At 47.3% G+C, this 17,011-nt stretch overlaps 2 protein-coding genes and 1 long non-coding RNA gene across 6 annotated transcripts in view; 1 reads left to right on the top strand and 2 right to left on the bottom strand.

Moving 5' to 3' along the window:
- Eci1 (enoyl-CoA delta isomerase 1) overlaps positions 1–4,591 on the bottom strand; it is a 19,655-nt gene extending 15,064 nt beyond the window's left edge. The window contains exons 1-2 of the mRNA XM_059270182.1: positions 4,468–4,591; positions 4,270–4,356 (exon numbers count right to left, since the gene is read on the bottom strand). Of these exons, the coding sequence (XP_059126165.1) occupies positions 4,270–4,356; positions 4,468–4,507 (127 nt within the window). The 5' untranslated portion in view covers positions 4,508–4,591. The remainder of the gene's footprint in view (positions 1–4,269; positions 4,357–4,467) is intronic.
- On the top strand, positions 4,483–14,737 carry LOC131916712 (uncharacterized). The gene is made up of 3 exons (XR_009380588.1): positions 4,483–4,718; positions 9,448–9,577; positions 11,216–14,737. It is a non-coding gene; the product is annotated as an uncharacterized LOC131916712 (long non-coding RNA).
- Rnps1 (RNA binding protein with serine rich domain 1) lies at positions 5,558–17,011 on the bottom strand. 4 transcript variants are annotated; one of them, XM_059270177.1, is made up of 8 exons: positions 16,900–17,011; positions 13,157–13,344; positions 12,772–12,927; positions 11,402–11,593; positions 10,104–10,206; positions 9,635–9,788; positions 6,903–7,044; positions 5,558–6,337 (listed from the first exon to the last, which is right to left on the bottom strand). In XM_059270177.1, the coding sequence occupies exons 2-8, from the start codon at positions 13,225–13,227 to the stop codon at positions 6,238–6,240; spliced, it is 918 nt and encodes a 305-aa protein (XP_059126160.1). In that variant the 5' UTR covers positions 13,228–13,344; positions 16,900–17,011; the 3' UTR covers positions 5,558–6,237. The 4 variants fall into 4 exon arrangements, with proteins under 4 accessions (XP_059126160.1, XP_059126163.1, XP_059126162.1 ...); XM_059270180.1 differs by lacking the exon at positions 13,157–13,344 and adding an exon at positions 16,464–16,584 and having other exon boundaries at positions 16,900–17,005; XM_059270179.1 differs by lacking the exon at positions 16,900–17,011 and adding an exon at positions 16,464–16,575.

The following is a 17,011-nucleotide window of genomic DNA, read 5'->3' as shown; positions in this document are numbered from 1 at the left end:
GGCCTTATGTCACCATGAAGGGAGAAGGCCACATAAAGACGGTGGCAGAGGGCTGGAGAGATGGCTCAGAGGTTTAGAGCACTGCCTGTTCTTCCAGAGGTCCTGAGTTCAATTCCCAGCAACCACATGGTGGCTGACAACCATCTGTAATGAGATCTGGTGCCCTCTTCTGGCCTGTAGACATACATGCAGGCAGAACATTGTATACATAATAAATAAATAAATCTTAAAAAAAAAAAAAAAAAGACAGTGGTAGAGTGTTGAGGTTACACATCAGTGGATAAAATTTTATCTAGGTATAAGGTCTGGCATTCAGATCTCTAGTTCAGATCTCTAGAACACAAATCCAGGCCTCTGTATGCAGAGAGCAGACTCCAAGAGCAAGCTGGCTAGCTATACTAACTGGAATTTGCAAGCTCTGGGTTCTGTAAGAGACCCTGCCTCAATAAAATGGAGAGCACCTGATGTCCCACATCCCACACACGTGCACTCCCATGTAGTACACATGCATTATACATGTGTACCCTTATTCACACACACCATACACATATATATGAAAGAAACAGTAAAAGGAGGTACCCACAAGCCAAGGGACACCAAGGAGTGAGGAGGGAAGACTCTCTCCTGGAGCTTCAGAGGACACACAGTCCTTCCCATCCCTGGCTTTAGACTTCTGTTCAGTACAAATGTGAATATAACTTCATCAGCCCAGTGTGCTATATTCTGTACCCACAGGCTCAGGAAACACTTGGATTGCCATTATCATCAACTTCCATTTTCAGGCAGAAGACAAGCAGTCCCAAGGGCACAGGACACACACGGTCTTCGAGAATGGCACCTGCCGCGGGGCCCAGAATGTTCCCCATCTTTCCAGTATCCGCAACAGATGTCCATCTGATTTTGAAGGAAGCTCACGTGCCTGGAGGTGCAGTTCTGGCAAGGAACCTCTTTAGTTAGAAGTAAAGGTTTCCCTTGATTTGCCAAACCCGGTGACACTGTCATTTCCTGATAATGCTTGTCATGGCCATTCTGAGAGGACGGCCCTGGGTTAAGCCTCAAGGCCACCAAGGAGTTGACAGTGGAGATGGATCTGCACCGTGACTTTGATGTCCTGAAAGATGACAGTGGGCAGAGCTGAGCACAGCTCTCCTGGTGGTTCATCAGCCCATCCTTCCATTTTCCCTGACTTGACTTATCAGCTGTTCATTTCTCTTGTTCTCTGTACTAGCAAGTCCCAGGGCTTCAGGGGAAGAAGAACCATCTCAGCACCAGACACGAAAAGGTCTTTTAGTGGAGATCAGCTCACACTTCTTTAGCAATTGCAGCTTAAAATGCGGGTGTGCCCTTCCACTGTCCTTGGTTCCTTGTGCAATGTTTGCAGCATAAATGCAGAAAACAAGGGCCTGTCCCCGGGGGAATGGCAGCCGCTACTTGCCTAAAGGGCTTCCAAAATAATCAGGAGGCATTTCCAACTGAGGAACTGGTGTCTAGGTATCATCAAAAGCCTTCTCTGAGAACAAGGGCCAAGTCTTGGTGCCAAGTGGGTTCTTTGAAGACCTTTGACTTGAGTGTAAGAGGTAAGTGTGACACAGTTACAGGCCTACATAAAACAAACACCTCAGACCTAGTTGGGAAGAACTATCTGCAAAGTCTAGTATGGCAGTGGATACTAGGGAAAAGGTTATGAGGCGAAAGGTGAATGTGAGCTAACAAAGAGAATTAGATGAGCTTGGTCACCATGGGATAAGTAACCAAATTCCTGGAGCAGGGTGAGTATTAGATAAAATTTTCTTGAATGATGAGCTGAGCAGAATCTAAAATGAAACATAAATGCCCCTGACTTTTGGCATAACTGATTTGAAAAGCATGCCAATCTGAAGTGTCTGCTCGGCGACACTGGAGAAATGGTGAACAGAACAGAGTCTGTCTTCAGACGAGATGAACCTTTACCCAAATGATCTTGTACTGACTCGAAAGAAACTATTTTCTGTGCCAGCAAAGTTCACACACTTTAGGGTGTTTATGTACTGGGGGCTTAAAAGTGTGAACTCGAGGAGGCTTAGTGGTTAGGCTGGGTGAATGTGGTGGTGGCGGCGGCGGCGGCGGCGCACACTTTTAATCCCAGCACTCGGGAGGCAGAGGTAGGTGGATCTCTGTGAGTTTGAGGCCAGCCTGGGCTACAAAGCAAGTTCCAGGACAGCTAGGGCTGTGACACAGAGAGAAAAACCTTTCTTGAAAAAACCTATTAAAAAGAAAAAAAAAAGAAAGAATATTGGCAGCTTTTTTAGAAGACCTGGGTTTGATTCCCAGCAACCACATAGCAGTTCACAACTGTCTACAACTCCAGTTCCAGGGGATTGAACACCCTTTTTGGCTTCCACAGGTACTATGCAAACATACATGCAGGTTAAAAAAAAAACAAAAACCAAAAACCTATATACATAAAATAAAAATAAATTGTTTAAAAAAAAAGTGTGCAAACACTTGTGGTCCCAGCACTTGGGAGGTTAGAGGCAGGTGGGTTAGGTTCAAGGTCAGTCTCAGCGACAGTTACATAATGAGTTCTAGGCTGGGATAAATGAAATCCAGTCTCAAACAACAACAAAAAAACCCATAACAGGGTTGGGGATTTAGCTCAGTAGTAGAGCACTTGCCTAGCAATCACAAGGCCCTAGGTTTGGTCCTCAGCTCCGGGGGGAAAAAACAACAACAAAAAACCCCATAAGCTAAAGGGATATATGAACTTTTCCATTTTGCCTCTGAACTAGAGGTAACACTCTATCTTCAAAACCAACATAAGTAAAATAAAACCAGTTGCTATTTTACCTTTTCTTTTTGCTGGACATATATACATATACATACATATATATGTACACGTGTACACACACACACACACACACACATATATGCTACTCGCATATACTAAAACTGTGATAAAATATACATGTTATTAAGCCTAAATGTCTAGGACTTTAAGTGACTTTGGCATGGTATAGAGCTGTTACCTGTACCCATTCTAATATTTTTATTTATTTATTTTCATGGTACTGGGATTAAACACAAGGCCTGGGGAATACTAGGCAAATGTTCTACCATTAAGGCACCTCTCTAGTCCTCTAATATTTTAAAATGTGTGTTTCTGTGGTATTTGAGATATATAAAATCTGTCACCGAATGATCCTTTCAAGGTCTCCACTTTGTGTTGGACTCATCAGGTTGGGCCCAAGCCCTTCCTCACTGCATTCTGGCAGCACTATCCCACCCGGAACCCAGACCTTGACCTGCAAGTCAACCTGAGATGCGGCTTTCCCCTACAGGTGCCAATGCTCAATGCTGAGAGGACACGATCAGGGTTAGAATGTGACCCTAAGCTCTGGGCTCAGTCGTGTCCACTTTCCCAGGTTTCCTTCCATAAATGCATTATCTATTTGTCCTGGAAAATTCCATTTTTTCTCCCTGCATCCTCACTTTAAAAAACAAAACAAACCACAGGAAAAACAGGCTGATCTCAACTTCACCATCCTCCTGCTTCAGCCTTGTGACTGGAGGTGCTTCCTAGGTATTCTAAGAGGGCAGGGTGGGGGCTGGAGGGTGGGAATGACCCTACTTGCAGCTCCCAACTTTAGGAAAATAGTTGCTGGGGTCTGTGCCACGCGCCAGTATTTGGAAAATATGCTGGATTTTTTTTTTTTTTTTTTTTTTAAAAGAAAGCCAGGAGGGATGGAACATTTCTTTCTTCTTAAAAAAAAAAAAAAAAATTATTTAACTTTAGTTTATGTGCATTGGTGTGAAGGTATCAGATCCCCTGGAAATGAAGTAATAGACAATTGTGAGCTGCTACACGGGCGCTGGGAGTTGAACGCGGGTTCTCTGAAAGAGCAGCCAGTGCTCTTAACCACTGAGCCATCTCTCCAGGCCCGTGTCGGATTTTTGAGACTTTGTCTCATAGAACTGAGACTGGCCTAGTACTCTAGCTTCAGCTGGGTTTACAAGCGCGAGCCACCACAGCAAGCTACAATCGTTTTTAACTAATAGTTTAGGCAACAGACCGTAACTTTAAAAACTTTAACCAAGACTTTAAAAGCTCACACGTTTTGTCATTAAACCACCTGGTGTGAACTTAAGTTTTAAACAAAATCTGAGTTTACATGAGTTTTTTTTCTCACTGCTTTTGGAAAACAGCCGCCTGACTTCCCACGGAACTTGCGCCCTTGGCTCTGGAGGACACTATTCACGTGCCGGGCCTTGCCCACCGGTGCACTCACTCACCTGCAGCCGCGTCCGGCTCCACCACCACCCGCTTGTTGGCGAAGCGCCGCGCGCCGTCCACGGCCTCCCTGCGCCCGAGGCGGGATCCTGCGGACAGGCCGGAGCACGGTTAGCAAGCCCGCCGGACTCTCGCCACCCCCGCCCGCGAACCCTGCCCTCTCTGTGGCTGTGCACCCGCTCCCGCGCCCCGACACGCACCCGCGTGCAGTAGAACGCGACTCGCGGCGGCCAGCGCCATCTTGGCTGTCACAGGATCTAGACCCACCGAGCGGCGCAACCAGCAGCCGGGCGTTGCAGACTCCTCCTCTCGGACCCGCCCCGTCACCCCCAAGTCACGGGCAGCCAGCCATTCCGCAGCCTCCAGTGGACTGGGAGCGGCCTCCCGAGCCAGTAACTCGGTGCAGGCTGAGACCACACCCACCCAGGCTCACAGCAGCTGGCAGCACTAGGTAATGAATAAGCTTGGGCCAGGGGCGGGGCACGGGGGAGGATGGTGTCGCTGAGATTCGAGGGCATTCACCAAGGGTTCCCGCCAGCTGCCTGCTGGAGGGAAGGCTGCTAGATCTCACAGGCGCAGTGCAGAAGCGCATACCAGAGCTGGGATTAGGAATTTAAATCATGCCTGGCAGAATGGCTGCAGGGTGGTGAACAGATTTGTCTTGCAACACAGGGGCAAGCCTGGAAGGCTGTTACCCTGGGTTAAAACACACCCTCGAAAGTGTTGTATTTTTTTTTTTTTAAAAAGATTCATTATATATACAGTGTTCTGTCTGCATGTATGCCTGCACGCCAGAAGAGGGCATCAGATCTCATTCTAGATGGTTTGAGCCATCATGTGGTTGCTGGGAATTGAACTAAGGACCTCTGGAAGAGCAGTCAATGTTCTTAACCTCTGAGCCATCTCTCCAACCTCTCAAGAGTTCATTTTTATTTGTGTCAATACTGAAAGGCCACAAATAAAAGCAGCCAACTGTGTGGCGTATGCACTGCAGTGAGGGGCATTTTAAACGTTTCTAAGTCTTCTGGCATAGTCTTTTTTGTTGTGCTGAGAGTATAGAATCAGAACCTGGGCCACACCACCAACTCAGACCAGTATGAGACAGAAAAGAAAACAATCCCCATATCTTCCCAACGTAGCAGCAGCAATCTCACCCTGAGTCCCCTGGCTGACAGCTTTTAGAAATGCCACTTTGGGAATTAAACCTAATGCGAGTTCTTAGTTGGGCTGACACCACAAATCTTGACTATTCTGGACTAAGAAGAAAGAGGCAGTGAGACTAGTAATCAATATGCATTCTAATCTTAGGTTTATTCAACAGTCCTTTCACTCTACACAAGTACAAACACAACCTTATCTAAAATGCTACAAAGTTATAAAACTCAAAACAAATTTTATAGTACTGACTGTACAATAAAAGCAAAAAGAAGCAATGTATACATTGCCAAGGTTAACCTGCAACATCACCATGAACGGCAGGTGATAACGAGGGTGTCGGTAGGTTCCATGAGGACCCTGTAGACCTAACTGGCTCACCAATTTCAGAGAGTAACAGAGACATGGGGACAGGAGAAGAGAAAGGGGTTTAACCCTACAAGTTGAAGAGGACTCTGAAGGGGACACGCAAGGGCACGACCAGGTTGCCTGACTGGTCCCAGGTCACCTGTGGAAAACGGTGTGTTGCCATTTGAAGGCTTGCTTGTCCCAGGTGGCTCTGCTACCAAGCAGATTCTCAAGAACTGGAAGGGTGAACTTTCTAGCCAGAAAACTACAGGGTACCTCTATGGGCACAGTTCTGAATCAACAGTACCTCTGCAGCCAGAATCCTCCTGCAGAGGAAATATCTCCACTGCTGTCTTCGAAGCCCACCTGGTATGGGATCCTTCCCTACAGACCCTCATTTGGCTAGAGAAAGGACAAAACTGAGTTGGGGAAACATAAGTTACAGAGGTACGAATCAAGGTCTCTGCTTATCGGGAGGAGTTGGAGCTGGAGCGGCTCCTATGGCGGCGGCGGCCGGGAGATCGAGACCTCCTACGCACAGGGGACCTGCGCCTTGGGGAGCGAGACCTGCAGGAAGAGAAACCAAGTCAGCCAAAAGCAAAAGCTCCAAGCAGCACAGCTGTGGGGGAAAACCGGCCTTTTCTAAGATAATTCTAAATGTGTTTACAACCCTATAAGCTGTAGCTTCTGCTATATCTGAACCTAAAAGCTCCTCTCTTAACCCCTCCTGTAGTCTTTTCCTTCTTGATTTTTCCAGAGTTTCTCTGTGTAGACCAGGCTGTCCTTGAACTCAGAGATTCCCCTGCCTCTACCTCCTGAGAGCTGGGATTAAAGGCATGTGCCACCACCATGCCAAGCAGGCCCCTCACGAAGGGCAGAGAGCTGACATCTGGTTTCATGGGACCCATGCTAGCTCAGACTCCAGAGGTGGTTCCTTGGAAGGGTCTCACTGCTTGTCAACAACACATATTTTGACTGTTCTTTCTCTGACCAAGGGCTACTTGCTGACCTACTTTCTGCATTCAACCCCAAAGGAATGGGCAACATTGAAGGACCCCAAAGTCATCACAGCCATTTAGGTTTATAAATCACATAAGCCAGATGGGTTAAGGACAATTCTAAATGAATTCACCTCCTTCTCATCCGTGGGGGTGACCTGCGCCACATGGGTGGCGGTGGAAGCATCCTCCTGGGTGGGCTAAATCGCCGTGGGGGTGGCCGAGGCCAGGGTGCCAACACAGCAGTTGCAGTGATCTCTTGGCCATCAATTTGTCCTGTAGAAAAAAGGGACAAAACCATAAAATCTCTAATATTAAATATTTAACATACTCACACCTGTGATGGTGTGGTGACACATGCCTGAAATCTCAGCACTCAGAAGGTGGAGGCAGGTATGGTAGTCCACACCTTTAGCTCCAGCATTTGAGAGGCAGACAGAACAGGTGGATCTCAGAATTTGTAGCCAGCCTGGTCTACATAGCAAGGTCCAGGTTAAGACCAGATAGGGGTACATAGGGAGACCCTGTCTCAAATACAAAACAAAACCCACCTACCCCAGGCAAGCACCAAGCAGGTGCTCAGCCGACCAAGGCAAACAATCATAAAATAACCCCAGGAACACCAGGAAAAGCTACTACAGAGCATGAGATCTAAGAGACACTAATGGAGGCACTGGAACAACTTCCCAGAAGACAGACAGCCCACACAAAATTCTGAAGAATGTGCTGAAACCTGCTGGGCAGAAGACACAGAAGGGCCAGCCGTGGAACAGTGACAAGACAGCACAGGGCTGGCTCAGGGGCAGGAAGGTGACACCAGCATCTGAGCTTCCTTTTTTCGAAACAGGGTCTCTACATAGCCCTAGCTACCCTGGAACTCGCTAGGTAGACCAGACCAACCTTGAACTCACAAATGCACTTGCCTCTGCCTCCCAAGTGCCGGGATTAAAGGGGTCACCACATGTGACCCTGAACTTCCTTTTTTTAAGGACAGTGGGAAGCTCAGGCTGGGGGTTGGGGAACGCTTGTTTGAAGACTTCTGCAGCAATCTACATGAACTAATTTCCAAATAAAAGGGAAGAAAAGGAAAAATTTTGGGATGGTTTCAAAAGCAGAGAGGTAGCACCGCAGGACACAAACCTCAGGAACTTATAGGGTCTCAGAGAGAAAAAAAAGCAAAGCACACTGAGGTGTAGACTAGCTCCTCAGGGTCAAGAAAGGGCACAGCTCCTACCTTGCGGTACCCAGAGACTAACTCAGGCACACTCATTTAACTCCAGGGGTTTAACATAACTAAACCCAGCCGGAGCCAGCCACTGGCCCACAACCAAACCAGCTCCAATGAAGAACTGAACCATAGATAAGCCACATACACCATCTAGCCAGTTGCCAGTGAAGGCCACTCTAGCTGTCTCTAGTTCCCTGAATTTTTAACCAATTAGCAAATGCTCACTCTGGTAATACCAGATGATAGGCAGACTTTGAAAGTGAAGGTGTGATTCACAGGCCCTGAGCTGATATGAATGAACACCACAGGTAGCTTATGCTGAACTCTTGAAACACTTGAGGGAGCCTAAAGTGAATTAAAAGAAGTGGCTAAGTATCAAAGAAAATCCATATTCAAAAGCAATCATTAAAAACAATAACAAGCCGGGTGGTGGTGGCGCACGCCTTTAATCCCAACACTCGGGAGGCAGAGCCAGGCAGATCTCTGTGAGTTTGAGGCCAGCCTGGGCTACCAAGTGAGTTCCAGGAAAGGCGCAAAGCCACACAGAGAAACCCTGTCTCGAAAAACCCAAAAAACAAACAAACAAAAAACAACAACAACAAAAAAAACAAAAACAAAACCCCAACTAAAACTTTTTAGATATTTGTAAACTTAACAGGCACCTGACAACTCTTAAGGTTCGTCCAACACAGATTAACGGCCCAGACGGTATAGTGAGCTGCCTGTTCTCAGTCAGCCGCCTACATCCTACACTAGACACAAACGCTGTATTCTCTAAAATGCTTATTTGAAGACAAAGTGGAAACTGACCACCAAAACTACTCCCAAGGAACACTCCACCTGGCCAGGCGGTGGTGGTGCATGCCTTTAATCCCAGTATCCAGGAGGCAGAGGCAGGAGGACCTCCACAAGTTCGAGGCCAGCCTGCTTTACTACACAGCTAGTTCCAGGGCAGTCAGGGCGGTTACACAGACCCCCACACCCCACCTTTAATCCCAGCACTTGGGAGGCAGAGGCAGGCGGATCTCTGTGAGTTTAAGGCCAGCCTGGTCTACAGATCAAGTTCCAGGACAGGCTCCAAAACTACATAAAGAAACCCTGTCTTGGGGGGGGAGGAGAATCCCCCCAATACAACAAAACCCAAAACAAACCAAACCAACACAAAACAAAAAAATCCACTCCACCAAGTTACATTAAAAAGCACTCTCAAGAGACAGATACATTGTGTGCATTCAGTATATATATCATGTAGCAAAGCAATCCTAAAAATGCTGAAATGTTGGCAAAATAGAAAAGGATTCTCAAAATGATTAAAGAAATATCCCCATGTAAAAGCCAAATATATTCTTTCTAAGAAAAGCTTCACTTGATCAACAGGTTTTTTAAAAGATTGAAAAATCCCGAAACTGCTAATCTATTCATATTTGCTGACTTTTTCTTTTCGGGACTAGTGAGTACTTCAGAAAACGTGCTCTTGGTGATACACCCCACCGAGTAAGAACCAGACTCTACAAAGGGCTCCACAGAGACTCAGAATCACCTGGGTTGGAAACCCATTCCAAGGGTCCCACAGGCAATCAGGTAGGTCTCTGTGAGGACAGAGGTGACAGGGTGGAGGGTGGCCACAGGGTCACTCACCTCCATCCATGTGCTTCAGCGCCTTCTCCGCTTCATCTGGGTTCTCAAACTCCACATAGGCATAGCCTTTTGACAGATGAGGATGCATCCTTTCTACAGGCATGTCAATCATTTTAATTTTCCCATAAGTAGAAAATATTTCCATGATATGATCCTGGAGAGAGAAAGAAGGGTTACATCCTTGTTTTCCCACCTATTATTTAATGGTCAAAGGGAATTCACTAAATGCTGAGTAAATCTCCAGTGTAAAAACATTCTGCCGCTGGACAAGATGTGTCAGTCACTGGGGCCAAAGTCTCTTGGACCTAAGTGTAATAGATTAAGACCACTCAAAAGAATTAAGCAGCATTCCAATCAAGGCATGGACTACATAGTTCTCAGAAAGAAGGACTGCATTCTAGTGTACCTGCTGCCAGACACTAGCTTGTCCAACCACACCCCGCAACCCTCATGGATCTGTGATTCTTACCTTGGTCACATTCCTGGTGAGCCTCCCAATGTGCACTTTGGTGGGTTTAGGTGAAGGACTCCGCCTTTTCCTCTCCTTTTCATCTCTTTTAGGTGGTTTGGATCTGAAAATACAAAAATACCCAGAAATTTCTAATTTCCATCAACCATAATGGGTTTGAGGGTGGATTTCAGGGCAAGGTCTCAGATTTGGTCCCCAGCACTGAAAAAGGAAAAATATCAGCTGGATGTGGTGGTAAATGCCTAAAATCCCAGCACCCAGGCCACAGCAGGAGGAATACTGGGAGTTCAAAGCTAACCTGCACTGCCTACTGAGACCCTGCCTCAGCAACAAATAGTGTGAGGTTTCTATTCACCTTGAACAGCCTCGATCTAGAAGAGTTCCTTACCAAATGACTTATATCACCTACGGTGGTTTGAATGAGAATAGCCCCACAGGCTCATACATTTGAAGGCTTAGCCATCAGGGAGTGGCACTATTTGAAAAGGATTAAGAGGTGTGGTCTTGTTGGAGTCCTGGAGGTGAGCTTAGAGGTTCAAGCCCAAGACAGGCTCAGTGTCTCTCTTCCTGCTGCCTTCACATCTGGATGTAGAATTGTTACCATGTCTGCCTGCATGCCACCATACTTCCTGCCACATGACAATGACCTAAACCTCTGAACTGTAAGCCAGCCCCAATTAAATGCTTTCCTTTATAAGAACTGCCTTGGTCATAGTGTCTTTTCACAGCAACAGAACACTAAGACATTATCCCTGAATTAGAAACCCTTCAAATTAATGCATACGTTTAACTTTTATTCTGTGTGGGCATGTACCAGGGCAACATGTGTGGGGGTTAGAGGATAACCTAGGAGTTGGGTCTCTGATCTTCCACCATGTGCATTCCAGGGATGGGCACTCTGGTTGATAGGCTTGGCAGCAAGCACGGTTACTGAGACATCCTGCACTCTAACTCCTTTGATCACTTTTTTTTTTATTGAGACAGGTTCACATGCAAACCAGGATGGCCTCCAACTTCTGACCATCCTGCTGGGATTACAGGCACACACCGCCACACTTTTCTTTGATATACTTAAAGGGAAATTCACATTTACTTGTACTTGTGTGTTACAGTGCATATGTGCAAGTCAGAGGACAACTTGTGGGAGTCATCACACACCACCATGTGGATCCTGGAGATTGAACTCAGGTTGTCATAGGCTTGGCAGCAAAACCTTTACCCGCTGAACCATCTTGTCATCCCCTGGTCTACTTTTCTAATAATTATGGTAACGATCAGGCTAGCTCTCCTGGACTCACTTGGAGCGGGAACGCCGCCTGTTGTCATGCCTGCGCCGGGAAGGACTTGGGGAGCCGGAGGAGCTGCTAGAACTGGAGCTTCGGGAAGTGCTGGAGCTTCCTGAGCGGCTGGACGCAGAAGAGGAGCTAGAACCACTGCTTGAGCCTGTGCTGGTGCTGGAGCCCGAGCTGGAGGTTGAGCTGGATCGAGACCTGAGGAAAAGGTGGGGGTATCAGAGTCCATGAGCAAGAGTCACATTCTACACAGAAGACCGCCCAAAGAGGAACAGCTCCCCTGGTTCTCTAAGCCTCACTGCTTTCATCAGCAATGATGCCTGTCAGATCACCACTTCAGCCTTCAACAGGGCTGTAGGTAGACTCAGGCACGTCTTCAACTACGAAAAAATGAGCTCTAGGGTTGAAAAAAATAGCTCAGCAAGTAGGAGCACTTGCAGAGGACCCAGGTGTGGTTTCCAGCGTCCACACAGCAACTCACAATTGCGTGTGACTACCATTTCAGGGCACCCAATGCCCTCTTCAGGCTTCTGTAGGAAGGAACTAGGTACACACATGGTATGCATACATACATGCAGACAAGACTCATATACTTAAAAAGATTCTAGACTGAAGTCATCCAATCTCAATTCAGAATGAAAGAATGAATACATACTTGCAAGAAAAACAATTCATGTCATCTAAACATCACATTTCTTAGTATCATAGAAGAGTTCATATCCATAAACATACATTACATATCAAGACCATGTATCATATATAATGAGATGAAACTCAAAACCAGGGTCTGGTTGCTTTCAAAGTAGTTAAGAAAAGGTAGCCTTCCCTTGGCCTCAATTCACTTGGCAAGCTTCAGGCTCCCATGAAATCCTGTCTTAAAAACGAGCTGGATAGCTCCTACAGAACACCTGTTATACAGGACTATCCTCCCAGCCAACTGCTGTCCTTTTCAGTTCACCTGGGCCTGCTCACCAATCACCACAGCTGGGCTAGTCTCTTAAAAGAAGAGACAGGGAGGCTCAAAGGACCCCCACGGAGGATCCAGCCACCCCTCCCAACCAGCTGCAGTATGCAATTCTGCCCTAACTAACTGCACATGGCTTGAAGTAGGGATTATGAGGGGTGGGAGCCCCACCCACACAACCACAGGGGAGTTATCAGCCACACTCCTTCCAGTGCTGGCCACACCCACTGCACTGTAGGTGATCCTAATAAACTCAACAGTTCCCTTCCCTGAGTGCACTCTGGTGAAGAGCATCTTGTTTGTGGGTGGGAACACAGAAGGGCAGCCGTTCTTTACACTTCCCAAGGGAAGGACTCAGCACCGGGGCTGGTCTCTGGCCTCCACAGCTGCAGCAGTGGCCCCTCTGCCCCACCTGGTGCTGCTGCTCCCACTTGAAGCACTCCGTCTCTTCCGAGTCTTATCCCTGCCACGGTCCTTCTCACTTGACTCTTTAGTGGCCCCTTTATCTTTAGAGCGATCCTTGGACTTCTCGTCAGAGCGGTCCTTGCGTTTGGTAGGAGAAGGAGCCCTGCATGGTGAGGAAGAATGTGAGGTTGCAAGCTCCCCTGACCAAACCCTGAAATAGTACAACCCAGTAGTGGGGTCCAAAGGGAATACTAAGACCCCAGGTGATCACAGAGCAAAACGATCTGTGTATGAGGACACTCACTGTAGAACACAAAATCTCCCCTCTCTGAGGGTCCCTAAACAGCAAGCACCCCCAAAATAGCACTAGAAAAATCTTACAGAAGGATTACCTAGTGCTGGACTTTTTATTATTTTCTTTGACTCCTAGCAAGCTCTTCTTTTTCACTCCTGATAAATCCATTCTCCCCTTCTGAGGTGTTCAAAGCAGCAATGTCGGCCTCACTTATCTGAACTCTCACTTCTAACTCGAGTCTGAGAAACGATCCCTAATCGATTGCAATTTACGCCAAAGAGCAGCCTAGTAACAAGATAAAAGGATTTAAAGAGTAAACGAATTGACAAGGCAACAAATCCACTTTGCAACAAAAAGTTGAACACACAAGAAGAGAGCAAGGGAACACAGCAAACAGCCAAGTGTCTACACAGCCTGGACACTCGGAGGACAGCCCTCATCTCCTCATGGAGGCACAAATGGAATGGCCACCTTAGTTTGTCTTTTTTTACACGTCTAAGGTACAGGAATATTAAGATTCTTCATTGTTTTCATGAATGAAATGGGGATGGTAACTGTTCCTATCACTGTTATTTTAGAGCCTGCCTAACACTAGAGTTCACTGGTAAGTTGGATAATGAGCCAGCCAGCCAGCCACCCGGAAGCGGCTTTCAAAATACTAGATACCACAATGGCCTCAGAGGAGAAAAACCCAATTTGTAGATCAACTGACAGGCTCAGATTTATTTGTCTTATTGCCACAATTCCCTTTGGGGATACACTGAGTGATGACTAGGTCATCTTGAGTGACAAGCACTAAAACATTAAATATTCGACACAAATGGACAAAACATCACACAAGAGCATAAAGAAGGGTCCTAAAGCTGGGCGGTGGTGGCACACACCTTTAATCCCAGCACTTGGGAGACAGAGAAGGCGAAGAGATGGAGGTCAGCCTGCTCTACAGAGCTAGCTCCAGGACAGCCAAGAGGGCTACACAAAGGAATCCTGAGGGGTGGGGAGGGGAGCAAGAAAAAGCAAGACTATAAATGTGACTTGCTGGATCCAGGCAGCAGTCAGTGGGCACAAATATGTAATTCCTTCTTTCTCCACCTTGAGATTTGGAATGGGGAGAGATCTCACAGGCTGTGTAAGGGTTTGTTAGCAATATGCTAAATAACAGTAACAATAAAATAGAAACTGCTTCCTGTGCCCTCTTCTCAGGGAGCCAAATACTATCCAAGGCCTCAGGATATATCTTAACTCTCTTTTCTCATCTTCAGCTGTAACCAAGAAAGAATACAGCATCTGGAGTTTGATTTGAGAGACAGGGCACTTCTAAATGCTGCTGAGTAAGTATTCTAGCCCAAAAGAGAAGAGCCCTTGCCTTTGGACAAATGAATGGAACATGGGAAATGATTCCTATACAGCTCCTTTCCAGGGCTATAAAATCTTTTCAAGCTGTTTGCCCTAAATATACTAGACATACCCACCAGGGAACACAAGTAACTCACGGTCTGGAGTAAGCAAGCATGCCTCCTGTGCTTGATGTCATGCTTCACTATTGTCATCCTGGTCAGGACACTCACTCTTACAATTTTGTTTATCGAGACAGGATCTCTCTATTACATAGCCCTGGCTGTCCTGGAACTCACTCTATAGACCAGGCTTGCCTTGAATTCAGAGATCTTCCTGGGATTAAAGGCATGTGCCACTGTGTCTGGCTGGCACTCACTGTTATTCTTATAACTTTGTTTTTTTTTTTTTGGAGACAGGATCTACTATGTAGCTCCAACTACATTAACAGAACTGGAACTCCCTAGGTAGACCAGGTTGACCTCTGCCTCCTAAGTGCAGAGATTAAAGGCACAAGGCCTCTAGCCCAGGCTGGCTTCAAATGTTCTATGCAGGAATGTTTGCCCGTTGATCCTCCTGCCTCCATCTGGGATCAGACTTCATATATGGGGCTGGAGACAGAAACCAGGGCCCATGCACAGTAGGCAAAAGCAGACCACCACTGAGCTGCTCCTAGAGCTTCACCTTTCCCGACATCAGCTCCCAAAGGCCTTAGCTAAACTAGCCCGAGAATCTGACGAGCTAAAAGTCGATGTTAAATGACAGTTGAAGGGTTGTTCCTTCAGGTCTGGAAACCTACATCCACTCTTACCTCATCACACACGATTCTGAATGTGTAATAAAGGAACAGCTCACCTTAAGATCACTTTTGGGTGAGATCACATAGAACAGCACTGTAAGAGTGTGAGCCATGAACACAGCCTCAAACTTCCTTGCAGCCAGATCAAAACTGGTGAATAACTTTTTTCTTGTAGTGCTGGGGAATAACACTCAAGAGCCTGTCTGGTTAATGGTGGCACACACCTTTAATCCCAGCACTCGGGAGGCAGAGACAGGAGATCTTTGAGTTTGAGGCCAGCCTGGGCTACAGAGCTAGCTAGTTCCAGGACAGCCAGGGCTATACAAAAACAAAACAACCCCCCCCCCAAAAAAAACAAAACCCAAAACAAAATTAAACTAAAAAACCTCAGAGCCTGGTGCACTCAACAAAGACTCTACTACTGACATAGATTGAAAGTCCAAAATTAATAGTCGTCCCCCCCCCCCTTTTCTTGAGACATGGTCTCACTATGCAGCCCTCAATTGCCCCGGCTGACCAGGCTGGCCTCAAACTCAAGAGACCTGACACCTGACAGTTCTGGGATTAAAGGTAGTATGTGGGTCCCGAAATTAGTTTTTAATAAGATAATAAATATTACCTCTGTAACATATACACTAAATGTGTTTTTTCTCATACTAAGTTATTTAAATCTGGTATGTACTTTAACATTTCAGTTTGGGTTGCCTCCTAACTGCTCCATAGCTACCAGTGGCAAAGAAGAGATTTCGCTTGCGCACCTCCCCAGCCCAACCTGTCGGAATATACTTTAATGAAACAAGCCGAACCCGTGATTTTTAAGCAGTCTACAAATTATGAACCATAGAGAAAGCGAACACTTTGCTGGGTGTGGTAGAAAGCAAAGGTGAGGTTCTCTGTTCACAAGTTCAGGTAACAGCTCAGGGCCTTGGTCACCTCCCCATCCTCCGGAAAGGTGTGCGTCCAACAGCCAGAGAGAGGAGAAAACAATTAGTTCAATCTAGAGCAGAGGCCGTTTCAGCGATCTTCAAAGCACTCTCTACATACAAACGCACATTTGAGACGCGGTGTCTACGAAATAACACAAGGCAGAGAGAGCAAGCCTACAGTACCACGTCTCTCCACCCTAAACCATAACCTTCCAGTATTTTCCTTTTGAGCTCGGTAACCGTGCTCAAGTCCAGCCCGGGCCGGACCCTCACGGCCCAGAGCTGAGAACTGCACCCAGGAGTTCGATACACACTCGTGGAAAGAGATCTAAAAGGAAGCCAACCTTTCAGGCCGGTTCACAATCGGCACCGTCCGCTCCGGCCACATACATCGACCTCGCCTCCCACCCTGTTTCTCCACTCACAACTCAGGTAGGGCCTGACGTGGCGAGCCCAGGTCTCCAGCTAGACAAGAAAACAAGAGAAGAGGCGGCGCTCGCAGCTGCCGGGGGTCCTGCAAGCTGAGCTGGTCGCCGCCAAGCTAACGATGCGGGATCGCCCTTCCGTCTGCGACCGCCTCGACCACTTCCGGGCCGCGGCCTCGACGCCTCCCACTCCGCCCGACCTGAACCACTCTTTCTCTTCGGGCTCTGCGCCTCGCCGGCAGGCCTCTACCGCGCTGCGGGGCTGCGGGACGCAACCGGCTCCGCGATGCACCCCACCAAGCCTGGCAGAAGGTCCCCGAAGGTCGGATGCGGCCGGATTCCTTCCCCAACTTACATCTTCCCGAGGCCGCCACCTCCTCCCGCTCTTCTCAGACCCGGAGGCCGGCGCAACTCTGTCGTCAGAGTTGAGAAGCGGGAAGACACTGCGTCGTCGCGCAGCGATGACG

Source organism: Peromyscus eremicus, chromosome 8a (genome assembly GCF_949786415.1).
Source record: "Peromyscus eremicus chromosome 8a, PerEre_H2_v1, whole genome shotgun sequence".
Lineage (NCBI taxonomy): Eukaryota > Metazoa > Chordata > Mammalia > Rodentia > Cricetidae > Peromyscus > Peromyscus eremicus.
Note: the sequence above shows the minus strand (reverse complement) of the source record. Positions and strands in the feature narration are given on the sequence as shown.